General features: G+C 40.8%; 1 protein-coding gene across 2 annotated transcripts; it reads left to right on the top strand.

The window, feature by feature from the left end:
* Positions 1–602: 602 nt before the first annotated feature.
* SPRY4 (sprouty RTK signaling antagonist 4) lies at positions 603–10,357 on the top strand. Of its 2 annotated transcripts, none has more exons than XM_069971778.1 (2): positions 603–786; positions 6,288–10,357. In XM_069971778.1, exon 2 carries the CDS (start codon positions 6,328–6,330, stop codon positions 7,219–7,221), a length of 894 nt encoding a protein of 297 aa, XP_069827879.1. In that variant the 5' UTR covers positions 603–786; positions 6,288–6,327; the 3' UTR covers positions 7,222–10,357. The 2 variants fall into 2 exon arrangements, with proteins under 2 accessions (XP_069827879.1, XP_069827885.1); XM_069971784.1 differs by lacking the exon at positions 603–786 and adding an exon at positions 5,275–5,457.
* Positions 10,358–12,293: the final 1,936 nt, after the last annotated feature.

The raw sequence follows: 12,293 nt of genomic DNA, 5'->3' as shown, positions 1-12,293 counted from the left end.
TGCCCTACTGATGGGGGAGGGGAGGGTTACCTACTGCTGCCAGGTAGATCACACCAACACTACACAACAATATTGCGGATTAACCTATATGAGAGTCACATGATCAAGATGGCTCTCTGGCGATCTGGCGTTTACAGCGTTGTCCTGCCTAGCGCCATAGATTCCCAATCTTGCCTCAGCACTGACAGGATGCAGAGGGGCGATATTAATAGCTCACTAGATGGGCTCATCTGCTTTCCATATATCTCGATGAATGCAGAAGCTTCCTCCTCCCCCACCTCCCCCTCCTCCTCCTCCTCCCCCTCACCCCCTCCTTCCTCCCCTCTATTCCTCCAGGGCCTGTGATACACGTGTGGTTTATTCAGCTGACTCCCATTCATAAAAGCCAGCTCTGCTCGCGCAGTGAACACACAGGTTAGGTTCCGGTCTCCATTCATAAAGAAATCAGGTTATGCACAGGCGCACTGGTGCTCTGCGCCCACCCCATTCATAAGAATCGTGCAGGAGGGGAGGGGGAGAAGCACGCGTGCGCCCTGGCCTCTTCCCTCCCATTCATAAGAAGTGTGTGGGATTGAGGCGCAGACGCAGTGCGGCTTATCCCTCCCATTCATAAAAAAGCCATTTTCCCAGGGAGTTGCAACATCGAAAGCGAAAAGGAGAGCTGACAGCGGAGGAGCTATGCAGCCTGGATCGTCAGGACTTATACTGAGGATTCCCATGGTCACAGCTACGGACCTTCTGACATTTTCGGATAACTGAGACATGAGCCTTGCTGCGGCTTCACTGGTAGGAGCATTCTATATATCATTTCTGCGTCTTTATGTAGGGAGCATGTATAGGTGGGTTTTATTGTCAGGACATGGTGCCCTCTCTGTCTGCTGTGGTCATCTCAGTGCTGGGGGATTCCTCTGTGCTGTTCTGACATGGTATTGTATTCCTCTCTAGCTTCCCCTCTGCTGCTGATCTGTCATAGGGGGAGGGGGTGCAGTGCTGCAGGAGATCCCAGCTCCCTCCACTGCAAATGCACTGCATGCAATCTCGGTTGTCTTTGGTGGATCCCATCAAGAAAAGACATTGTAGTCTGTCATTCCAGTGTCCATCCCCAGCTGGGGGCCAGAGCCAGCCTTACCCGATGCCCCCAGCAGTGTATATGTCATGATGAGGATGTGGAGCTACACCTATAGATCTATCTATACACATTTCATATACAGTATAAATACTGTTTTCTTGTTCATGGTGATCGGAGATGTTACCTGATGGCCTATGTGCACAATACCAGTCCTGCTAAAGAAATCCACCTTAGATCCTCAGTCTGCATGTTTCCCCAGCCGATCTATGAATTGTTTTCGATTGAATTGTAACCGATCGACCTGTCAGATGTGCCTGAGATGAGATGAGAGCAGGAGCAGGGCTGTGCATTGCCGTCCAGGTCCCTTCTGTACTAGTGATGACGCATGATGCATTATTTCTGGACAGGCAGTCATGGATTTCTTATGTGCGCAGCCCCAGATCCTCCAATGCTACATGTGACGTTCCATGCACTGTCTCTGGGTCTGCTTCTAGGTGGGGATGGAAGGGATTAAAATCACAGATTTTAGAATTTGAAGATTCTGGAGAGAAGGCCCAGGGCGTGCTCCTCGCAGACACAGACGTTGCACTGCTCTGACAATGCAGCAGCCTTTTGCAGTCAGAATTAAGGGATTTTCCTAATCTGATGACCTCATAGCTTTCCCTTTATTTTACATATAGATCACTAGGGTATTATAAAATCTAAACCTATCATTATCCTATAATGATTGAGCTCTAGCTTGTATCTACTGTATGTTGGGTGGATCTGGTGTAATGTATTAGAGGAAATCTTATGTATAACAGAGCTGCAGTGTGCAGAGAATAGGTAAAATCATGGCTAGTCTACATTGCAGGCCATGGTAGAAGATTTCTCGAAATATATAGAGCTTCGATCAGCTGCCTAGTTCTATAGGACTATTGCCTTTTTATAAACTCCCCAGCAGATGCTGTTTTTGCAGCCCTTATCTACAGTTAATGTTTTACAAATAGCTGCTGCACTGTTCATTTAAAGGGATATTGTATCCTCTTATTAAATTGTAGTCAGAGCACAGGCTATAGGGCGAGATGTGGCCGGAAATAGTTAAATGTACAATTGCGCATTAAGTAGATCATGTTATTTATGAGGATTCGCATTGAGTTTCTTTGGTGCAGTATAGAGTTCAAAAAAAATATGTGGTGTGTACAATGGACTGTCAGTGCCAGGTTGTGCCAGCTGAAGTATCATAAGGAAACGGTCATTGTGTAAAAAAACACTGATGTCTTTAAAAAGGATTGTCTTGTAGAAATTATAATTTCTTTAGTCATTGGGATACGCTATGATGATCCTATAACGCATATTTCAATGCATATAGATAGACTGATGTCATATTTGATGACAGATTTTCAGCAAAGGTTTGGTACGTATTGTGCAAGTTGTCTATAAGGTATTAATCACATTGTAATATTCATTCTTGATGAATATAATATTTGATGGCAGATCTATTGGCGACCATTGCCCTGCATTTCCACCATTCGTAATCTCAATTGTGTCGTAACCCATCCATTCAGCATATAGCTAATTCTAGAGCGATTGAAAGCATAATGTACTGCAGACGTCTCTGCCATTATCCCAAGCACAGATTCATTCATGAGCTTTTACTGGATTTTTTTCAAAGTTTTCCTACTTTACTGATGCTAAGTGTTCGCCATGGCGAAATTCCTGATGATTGATTTAACAGACAGAAAATGTTAGATTTATATAGGATTTGTCACTCGTTGTTAACAAGCAAAAAGGAAACACACACACGCATAGTCACTAAAGAATAGAATTTTTCATGTCATTTCTGTAGAATGGTGTTGTCCATTTCTATTCTTGCAGTGCAGCTTCTATACTTTACTTACTATACATACTGTATACACTATAGTGCGATGCCTTTACTGTTACCAGAAAGTATAACACTGGTAAGGTATTGATGCTGTATAGTAGTGATCCCCAGTCTGTGGGACTCAAGCTGTTGCAAAGCTACAACTCTCATCTTGTTTTCTGGGCATGATGGGAATTGTAGTTTTCCAACAGCTGTAGATCCTCATATAGGGAAAAACTGCTATATAAGGTAACTGTACATGGATATTGTGATTGAATATAAAGTAAAACACCACAAACTAGCACAGTGGGAACAAATAGCACTTGTCAATCATCACCATATTTCATTTATTCTGTTAGACCATGAATGGGGAACTTTCAGCCCTCCGGCTTTTGCAAAGCTACAATTCCCATCATGCCTGGACTGGGCCTTAGGTTCCCCATCCTTGTGCTAGACTATAAGGACATCCTGATAGAAGGGGCTTTGAGTTCTTATTCAACTGACAGATTGCTGTGAATTAGGTTTGCATTTAGCAAAGAACATGGAGGCCACTTAATGCCCCAGCATCTGGTGGGTGCTGAATGACATTTAGCAGATAGTTGCAGTGTGCTAGTTCAGTGGGTGATGTTTCCTTCTTATCAATGTCTGACAGATTATCAATGATCTCCTAAAAGGATGTGGATGTGTCAAAGCTGTTATAACTCAGCCTGACTGACCGGTTAAGAAGAGGAAGTGGCCAATTAGATAGGGGGCTGTCTAGTCTAGCTTTGATAAACCAGTGTCATTTCATTGTTAGCTGGTTATGTAGATGAGGGCAGCCCCAGAGGGCATGACATGCACCACATCTATATAGCTATAGTGTTATTCTGTCTTGTTTATGAGTTATAGAGATACATAGTGGATTCCATGTATTATATTTATACGCCTTTTCAGAATAGGGATGTCTATGTCATAATGTCATTTACATTGTGGGTTAACAAATGCAATTCCTTTTTCCTTCATTCTTCTTTATTGCTAGTAGTATTACCAGTATCTTGACTAGAGCAATATTGTTTAAAAAATAAATATAAATTGAAAGTGGGTAAAATTGCTTCGGGGTCTACCCCAAATTCTTGTAAAAGAAAATGATGTAGTAAAAGCCTTATTTTTCATTGAAATTTAGACTATCATTAATGTTTTCCAGCCATGTTTACGTACAGTTGCAGGGTTGTTTGCCGCACCATAAGGCTGTGAATTAAATGGACAAGGATAACACGTCTTTAGTGTTATTTTTTACAGGGGGTGACACTTGGGTATTTGCTCCAGGGTGAGGGGGCTGCTTGGGTTTGTGTGTGCACTCGGCAGCTGTGACTGCAGATGTGGCCGCAGTGGAAGCATCAGCTTGTAAAGCACTGAAACGCTTTCGAGTCACCTGTTTTGTCATAAGCCCAGCGTGTTGCATATGTAATCGATCAGAACACAGTTGCCTCATAAACATAATGAGAAATAGCTTCCTGTTTTTGTAGCTGGGTGAAAACCTATTACACTGTTGGCAACTGAGATCAAGGGTGTTATATTCTGCTATTCTCTGAATTATTCATCTTTTGTTAGGTATAACTATAAAAAAAACAACACCCAGTGAGCTGTAGACATCTTGGTGATGAGACTTTTCTAACCACTAATGAAGAAAATATTTGTTTTATTACATTGATACGCTTTAAAGTGATCTTTTTTGCATTTTTTCCATCATTGAATGTATCTGCATTTTTGGGGGGTTTTAAAACTCACATATCAAAGATGCAGCCAAAGAGGATGTTTATTAACCACTACAGAAAAATTTCAAACCATTTGAGTTATTTTTTATCAAGTTTTTTTTATAGAGCGGTAAATCTTTGGCACTTTAACTCCCATAGAAACTGACACTGTGCTTTTGCAAGTTTTTAGTTATACACTGACATTGCTACTAGGCAGATTTTTTGCTCATGATATACTGTAGAACTATTCAAGGCCTAGTTTGTTGTTTTTTTCCTGTTCAACATTGACACCTGTTTTTTGTAGTTTCTTGTACATTTATGACACTGCTAACCCTATATGTTGATATGAAGCTCTTTTAGATTTGTCAGTTATTTTTCCTTCATTGTTACTGTAATCACTTCAGATGTTTTCCCATGATGCACTATTAAGTCTGATCTTTTATGTGCAGTTCCCCTTTAAGTGGTTCTCAAACAGTGCTTACAAACAACAAAAAAAAAAAAAGTCGTTCGACAAGGAAGCACTACGTCTCATAGAAAACAATGTGCACTTTCTAAATTGGAGCCGGGCCGTATCCGCTCTTTGATTTAAGCTTAGTTGCTTCCTGTGCTCTTTTGACTTGCATAGCTGTTGGGTAACTGGATAGATTCCAGTTCTGAACTGCTCTCTTTCGATGAAATCAGAAACTAAAGCAACACGAGTCAGCCATTCTGTGAAAATGTGCTTGTTGTTTTGGGCTGGTATGAAGAAAATGCTGCATGTTAGATGAGTAGCGGGCAGAAATATTTTAGGAAACGTGCACATCTGTACAGAGGTATGTGTGGGAGATCTGCTCTAAAATCTTACTATGGCTTTTGTTTAATGTTTTCTATATGTTTTATGTTCTTGGCCTTGTGGATACAATTGGACTTCTTTCTCTGCATGTATTATATCATTTGCCTTAGCTATTTTTTGTCTTGGTGTTTTGGTATAGTGGTTAGGTAGATATTTTGGGTAAACTTTTTAGATTTAGTGTTATTGCGTGAACTACAAGCTGTTGGGTTGTTCTGTTACCAACGCAACACTTATGTATCTAGTACATGTTAGATAAAGCAGTTGTTCCGTACTGTCTTGCAGTTGAAATAGTTGCATATCACAGTCTGTACAATGTTCCCTGTCAAGCAGATTGTAACCAGGTATCTGGCTGAAAATGAGTGGGCACATAGCTATCGCCTGAAGTCAACAACAGGCTGTAAATTGCCTGATCTCTATGGCCTGAGGTTCTCTGATTTTTTCAGTATGTGTCGTGTCATGCGCCACTCTCAGCCTCCTGGTTAGGTAGGGAACTGCAGCCAGCTCCATTCACTTCTTTTTTAAGATTGTTGGGGATATAAAATCACCCTATGAGATGGGAAATATCCCTTTAAATATTCTAAAAAATAATAGTTTGTGATCTACTCTTATGGAATACCGTACTACTAATTAATTTACTCTTATTATACATAATGTGCATCTAAATCAATGTTATGTATGTTTCTATGTGGCCTCTTTTCCTTTTAAACAACCTTCAACAAGGCAACCATTTTCCAGATAAGAAGCTTTAAGAAATGTGAATTTATGTGACGTCACCAGTTTTTAACAAGAAATTCTTGCTTTGTCTTTCAGATTTTCTAAGAGATACTCCTATCGTTCAGAGTGCAGGCCAATGGATTCCAGGATTCCTCACAGCATCACTGTTGTGCCCAATGCAGTCATGGTGCAGCCTCTACTGGATGGTCGGGTTCCATATGGGAGGTTACAACACCCTCTAACCATCCTGCCTATTGATCAGATGAAAACCACACATCTTGAAAATGATTACATTGACAACCCAGCCCTTAGCCAGCTGGCCAGTCAGAAACTCAGCAGGGGTCCTCATGAGCCCATGCTTGTCAATCAACATTTGCAGAGGTGTGAGGCTGATATCACCCACCCTTGGATATCATTCAGCGGGCGTCCCAGCTCAATCAGCAGCAGCAGTAGCACTTCTTCAGATCAGAGACTCTTGGATCACATGGCTCCACCTCCAGTGGTGGATCAGTCCCCACCAAGGGCAGTAAGGATACAGCCTAAAGTGATCAATTGTAAGCCTCAGGATGTCAAAGGACCCATGGCCCAAGAACTAGACAAGCACTATTTACTTTGTGAGGCCTGTGGTAAATGTAAATGCAAAGACTGTACTACACCACGGACCTTACCTTCCTGCTGGGTTTGCAACCAGGAATGTCTGTGCTCAGCACAAAATCTGGTCAACTACTCGACTTGTATGTGTCTGGTCAAGGGAGTCTTCTACCACTGCACCAATGAAGATGATGAAGGCTCCTGCGCAGATCACCCATGTTCTTGCTCTCACTCCAACTGCTGTGCTCGCTGGTCTTTCATGAGTGCCTTATCATTGGTCCTTCCTTGCTTGATTTGCTATCTTCCAGCCACTGGTTGCGTTAAACTTTCACAGAAATGCTACGACCAGGCAAGTCGACCTGGTTGCCGATGCAAAAATACAAACAGTGTGGTGTGCAAAGCACCAGAAGCAGTCAGCAGACCCGAGAAGCCATTCTGAGACTGAGGTTATTTTATGAATTTTGTTACAAAGATGCATCATGCAGGAAATGAAAAGACTCCAGACAGAATTTTCTCACCTGAGGCTTTAAGTTCAGATTTCTTACATAAGAGGGGTCCAGCAACACATGCATAGTGTGCATTGCAGCTGCTGTGAACCATTTCCAAATCCTGTGTGCTCACTAGATAGCCATAGGAGGTATCTTAAAGCTACTAGCTACCTGTATTTTATCTACAGCTACCGTTAGGAAACAAGATTTTGTGCTTCTCAGTTAGCATGGAAGTGAGCCAGCTCCAGTTCTTCCTCACAAGCTTCTGTCTTTGTTTTTTTAAGCTGAAAGTTTCAGTATACGGCTTATCCACACCTTCATGGGTGTGAGGGGTGGGGGGCCCTGCTGAGATTTTTGTTGTGTAAGATTTTTGCGTCTGTGGTTTATTGTTGTTTTTGTATTTTTTATATACTGTACATGTATTAGTTTCCCTATACAAGTATTTTTATATTTTTGGCTAATGAAGGCAAATAGGAGATAAGAGCGCCAAGGGTACTGATGCAATCAACATGGTGGTGACAGGAAGGAATGTACTCTCCTTCTTCCGCTATGTTGAGTATGTTCCGCCCTGCCTATTATTAGCCAGCCATGCTGCCCTCCTCACTGTGGATGGGAAAACGCTCTCATTTCACTAGATGAGCAAAACTTCTGACATGAGGGAAGGTTGTACCAGCTCCCCCACCACCATATAAAGCTTTCATATCTCAAGAAGATTTCATTGGTTAACTCTTAAGTGACAAGTGAAAAATCCCAGACCTGAAAGCAATAGGTCATCATTCCTGGGAAGCAAAATCCATTATTTTCAAGTTAACCCCTCTCCTGCCACACTTTAGTGCACTGCAGGACTATGTGCTGCTCTCTTTTGTGTAATAAAGAAGGAAATCTGCTGCACTACAGCTGGGGATATAAGAGCACAATACCCATTTTGTAACCAGAGACAACAAAAGCATAGTGTTCAGGAAAGAGCAAGTAACATGGAGGAGCATTTAGCCATCACACAATAACAAAATAACAACTTCCCTTTCATTCTTTATTACGGGGACTGAAACCTGCATGTTAACTTTGCTGCTGCTCTCTGCCTTGGCCCTATTGTAAAATAGCACCCTGTATATCTGTGTAAATATACATAGAGAGATACAAAAAATGTCTATTTTAGTGTTCTATATCCACCAGGGAAAGGTCAGCAGAGTTATAGGGAAATTCACCCGTGTGGTGCTGTGGTTGTACTATTTTTATATTTCCTATATAGCTATATCTGTATGATTTCTGGTTGCCCGCTCATACAAGGGTGAATTTTGGTGTCTCTCTACTGCAAGCAGCCATTCTTTCTGGCAACTTTTGTGGTGCTAGTCTCGCTACAATATCATTGTAGTTTCTGTGCTACTGGGGAAACTTCATTGGCATATGAAAGTTTTTAATTTACATAGAATTGTCGCATATAAATTCCATTATATGCAACGTATCTCTTTTGTGTCATGTTACAGAACCTTTAAGGGTTAATGGTACAAGATATGACAACTCTTCATCTTCATCTTCATCTTCCTGGTGACAACTCCATGTAGCAGCTTTTCCTACAAGTGACTTAAAACCTTTATCAAAAATAATATATTTTCCAGTGGTTACTTAACAGGTCACTCGTCATTTTTTTTCTTCTTGTGTTATTTTCCTAGCACTTTGTATTAGACCTATTTATTTTTTAATTAAATAGCAGGATGTGTTAAGAAGGTACTGACACCCTTCCTACAGTATGTATCTCTCAGATTCGCATGAAGTTTCCTCTGTAGAGCAGTAAACTGCCTTGCTATTGAGATCTTTACTGAATGTTTGTAGATTTGGACATATTTCACTTGGTTTGATTACTACGTATCATTACACCTTAAACAGTAAGCCTATATACTCTACAGTTATTCTGTGTCAATGACAAACACTAATAATTATAAGATCTTTGTACACTTATAAGATCTTTGTACACTTATAGAGTTCTGTGTAGCAAATTCCCCTCTCATATATGTGGCCATGGTGAATAACTATTAGCACTCAATACACACGTCCATGCCAATGGTGCAGCTGATTGGCCAAATGAACCCTAAAAAGTGAAATTTTAGTGCCAAACTCCAGTGTTCTAGAACACAAACATCTGATCTTACAAGGTGTCATTTACATACAATCACAGGCAATAAAAAAAAAAAATTTAAGGGGTTATCCAGGATTGGAAAATGCATGACTGTTTTCTTTCATAAACAGTGCCACTCTTGTCTTCAGTCTGTGTGTGGTATTGCAGCTCAGTTCAATTGAAGTAAATGGAGTTGGAATGGTGCTGTTTTTCAAAGAAAGCAGCTATGTGTTTTGTTAATCCTGAATAACTCCTTATAAATACAATAAGCTAACCTGTATACGAACTGTGAATCGTGTACACATCTTATTTGACAATTTCCAGAAATTATTTTTAGATAATTCAATTTATGTTTGCAATGCCCCAGATTTACTTTCAGCATTTCTGAAATTGCTTTCCCTACCTGTGTTTAGAGGGGTCAGATGTTTTCCGAGTCAAACCAGCTTTTACCTAGCCTTATTTTTATCCATATACAAAGTGGCTTTTGATTCTACGTGAGTCATTTTTAACATTGAAGCATGTAACATGATGTCCCTGCTTCCCAGTGAATTGTTTGCTTGGTTAAGCTCATAAAATGACTGCCCCCTTGCACATAGGTATACTATGGCCTTACATGGGTTTGGTTTAAACTTCAATTTTAGAGGATGTAATTATGAATGGAAATTTTTATTTATTGTTGTATTATAATTATTTTGTTGGTGGCTGGCATAACATTAAGCAGTTTGGGGAAAGAAAATGCCATTGTCCATAACCAATGTGCAATTTGTTCACAAACACCAGTATAAAGTGTCTCTATTCAAAATGTTTTGTTGAAAGATTCACTCCATGGAAGAAATGTAAACGCTGAATTGTTTCATTTGTATAGAATATTTATTTTGAAGCTCTATTTTAATAGTATTTATTTTAGAAAGTCTACTATTGTAAGAGTTCTTCTGTTTGTGAAGAAAAACACAAGTTAAAAACTGAATGTACTGATCTAGAAATATATAAATATATATATAAATATAATTATATATTGTTGAATATACCAGATGGCTCCTGTATTTTCTTGGGTTCTACTCTTGGTTCATTTATGTTTTTCTTACACAGTGACAACATTCATATACTTTGGAACATAATGAAGAGGAAGTTTTGCTGCTTTAGGCTATGATCACACATGGCATGAACATCGGTCGTTGTCTGATACTGCCTTATCAGCTGGGGGAACATCACTTCATTTTCACTGGAATGTGGGCGCATTCGGTTGTGCCCACACTCCAATTGGCCATAGAGCACAATCTAAAGTACGTCCAGGAGCCGTACTTTACTATGTGTGCACAGGATATTTTGTATGGCCACTGTTCACTGAATAGCGGGTGTACAAAGTAGAAATGTCTGTTTTTCTGTGAGGTCATATGAAACACCGGCCGTAGTGTATACATCGTTCATACACTACGGCCGTTGTTTCATACACACTAGTATGATTTCACACTGTTAATAAACAGAGTTTATTGTTAAAGTATGTAGTGTGAACGTGGCCTTAAAAAGTACTTGTCATTGAAAATAAATTTTGACACGTCATTGGGCATGTCAAAAGCTATTGATTGCAAGGGGGTCTCACAACTGAGACACACTGTGAACAGGAGATATAGCCAAGGAGAAAGCTCATTAGCAGGGCCATCCACAGGGCTAGCCACTTGCTAATTCGAACAATATAGCCTCACAGACATTATTAGGCTAAGTCTCCTTATCTCCTGAGACCTATTGCAATCCATAACTGATGATATGACAAAATGTATTTTTAATGACAGCTACTCTTTAAAGGGCCTCATACATATTAGTCAAAGGTTTTATTAGTGGATTGTTTCATCATAAGAACCGCTGCCCTTATGGCATGACATTATACCGGAAGATTCCTTGCTCAGGACCTCACTTTATCAGCTAGAAAAGGGAGTTACTATGTAAGACCATGTCTCGCCCCAGCAAATCACAGATAGGCATTGCCAGGCTGATATCTATTTATGAAGGGTCTTTCTTTCTGAGACATACCCCTTTAAGGTAATAAATACACTATTAGGGTGGGTTCACACTACGGAATTCTCGCGGACAATGTCCGTGGAATTCCGTCAGCTGTCCGCCCGTACATCTGGGCGCCTTTCCGCCGACCCCATAGACACCATTCTATGGGCCGGCGTATTCCGCTATACGCTGAAAGAAGTGTCATGTCACTTCTTTCAGCGGATCGCGGAATACGCCGGCCCATAGAATGGTGTCTATGGAGCCGGCGGAAAAGCGCGTACCCGTGCCGGCGGACAGCTGACGGAATTCCGCGGACATTGTCCGCGAGAATTCCGAAGTGTGAACCCGCCCTTAGGCTGCGTTCACACTACGTATATTTCAGTCAGTTTATGTATATTTCAGTCAGTATATTTCAGTCAGTATTGCAACCAAAACCAGGAGTGGATTAAAAACACAGAAAGGATCTGTTCACACAATGTTGAAATTGAGGGGATGGCCGCCATATAACAGTAAATAACTGCCATTATTTCAATACAACAGCTGTTGTTTTAAAATAACAGCAAATATTTGCCATTAAATGACGCCCATCCACTCAATTTCAACATTATGTGATCATAGCCTTTCTGTGTTTGTAATCCACTCCTGGTTTTGGTTGCTATGAGGACCTGACATGAGGACCAAATACTGTCTGAAATATACTGTGTGTGAACCCAGCCTTAGGGTATGTAGCGTGGAAATAGTGCAAGCTTTAGACAATCAGCTATGTTACTGCAGCAGAAAGTGAGGTTCTGGTGGTTGTCCTAGTACACACATCCATTGCATATCAATGGTAGTATATCAGTGATGGATTGGGGGGCGGGGCTGATGTGACCCTTGCTGATCAGAAGAACAAAGTGTCTTCTGTTGACCCTG

The sequence above is a fragment of the Dendropsophus ebraccatus genome, chromosome 1 (genome assembly GCF_027789765.1).
Source record: "Dendropsophus ebraccatus isolate aDenEbr1 chromosome 1, aDenEbr1.pat, whole genome shotgun sequence".
NCBI classification, from domain to species: Eukaryota; Metazoa; Chordata; class Amphibia; order Anura; family Hylidae; genus Dendropsophus; species Dendropsophus ebraccatus.
This window is presented reverse-complemented; position numbering and strand designations above follow the sequence as displayed.

What these genes read in the sequence shown, in the direction of transcription:
- SPRY4 (XM_069971778.1), top strand. Translation starts at nt 6,328, where the DNA reads ATGGATTCCAGGATTCCTCACAGCATCACTGTTGTGCCCAATGCAGTC.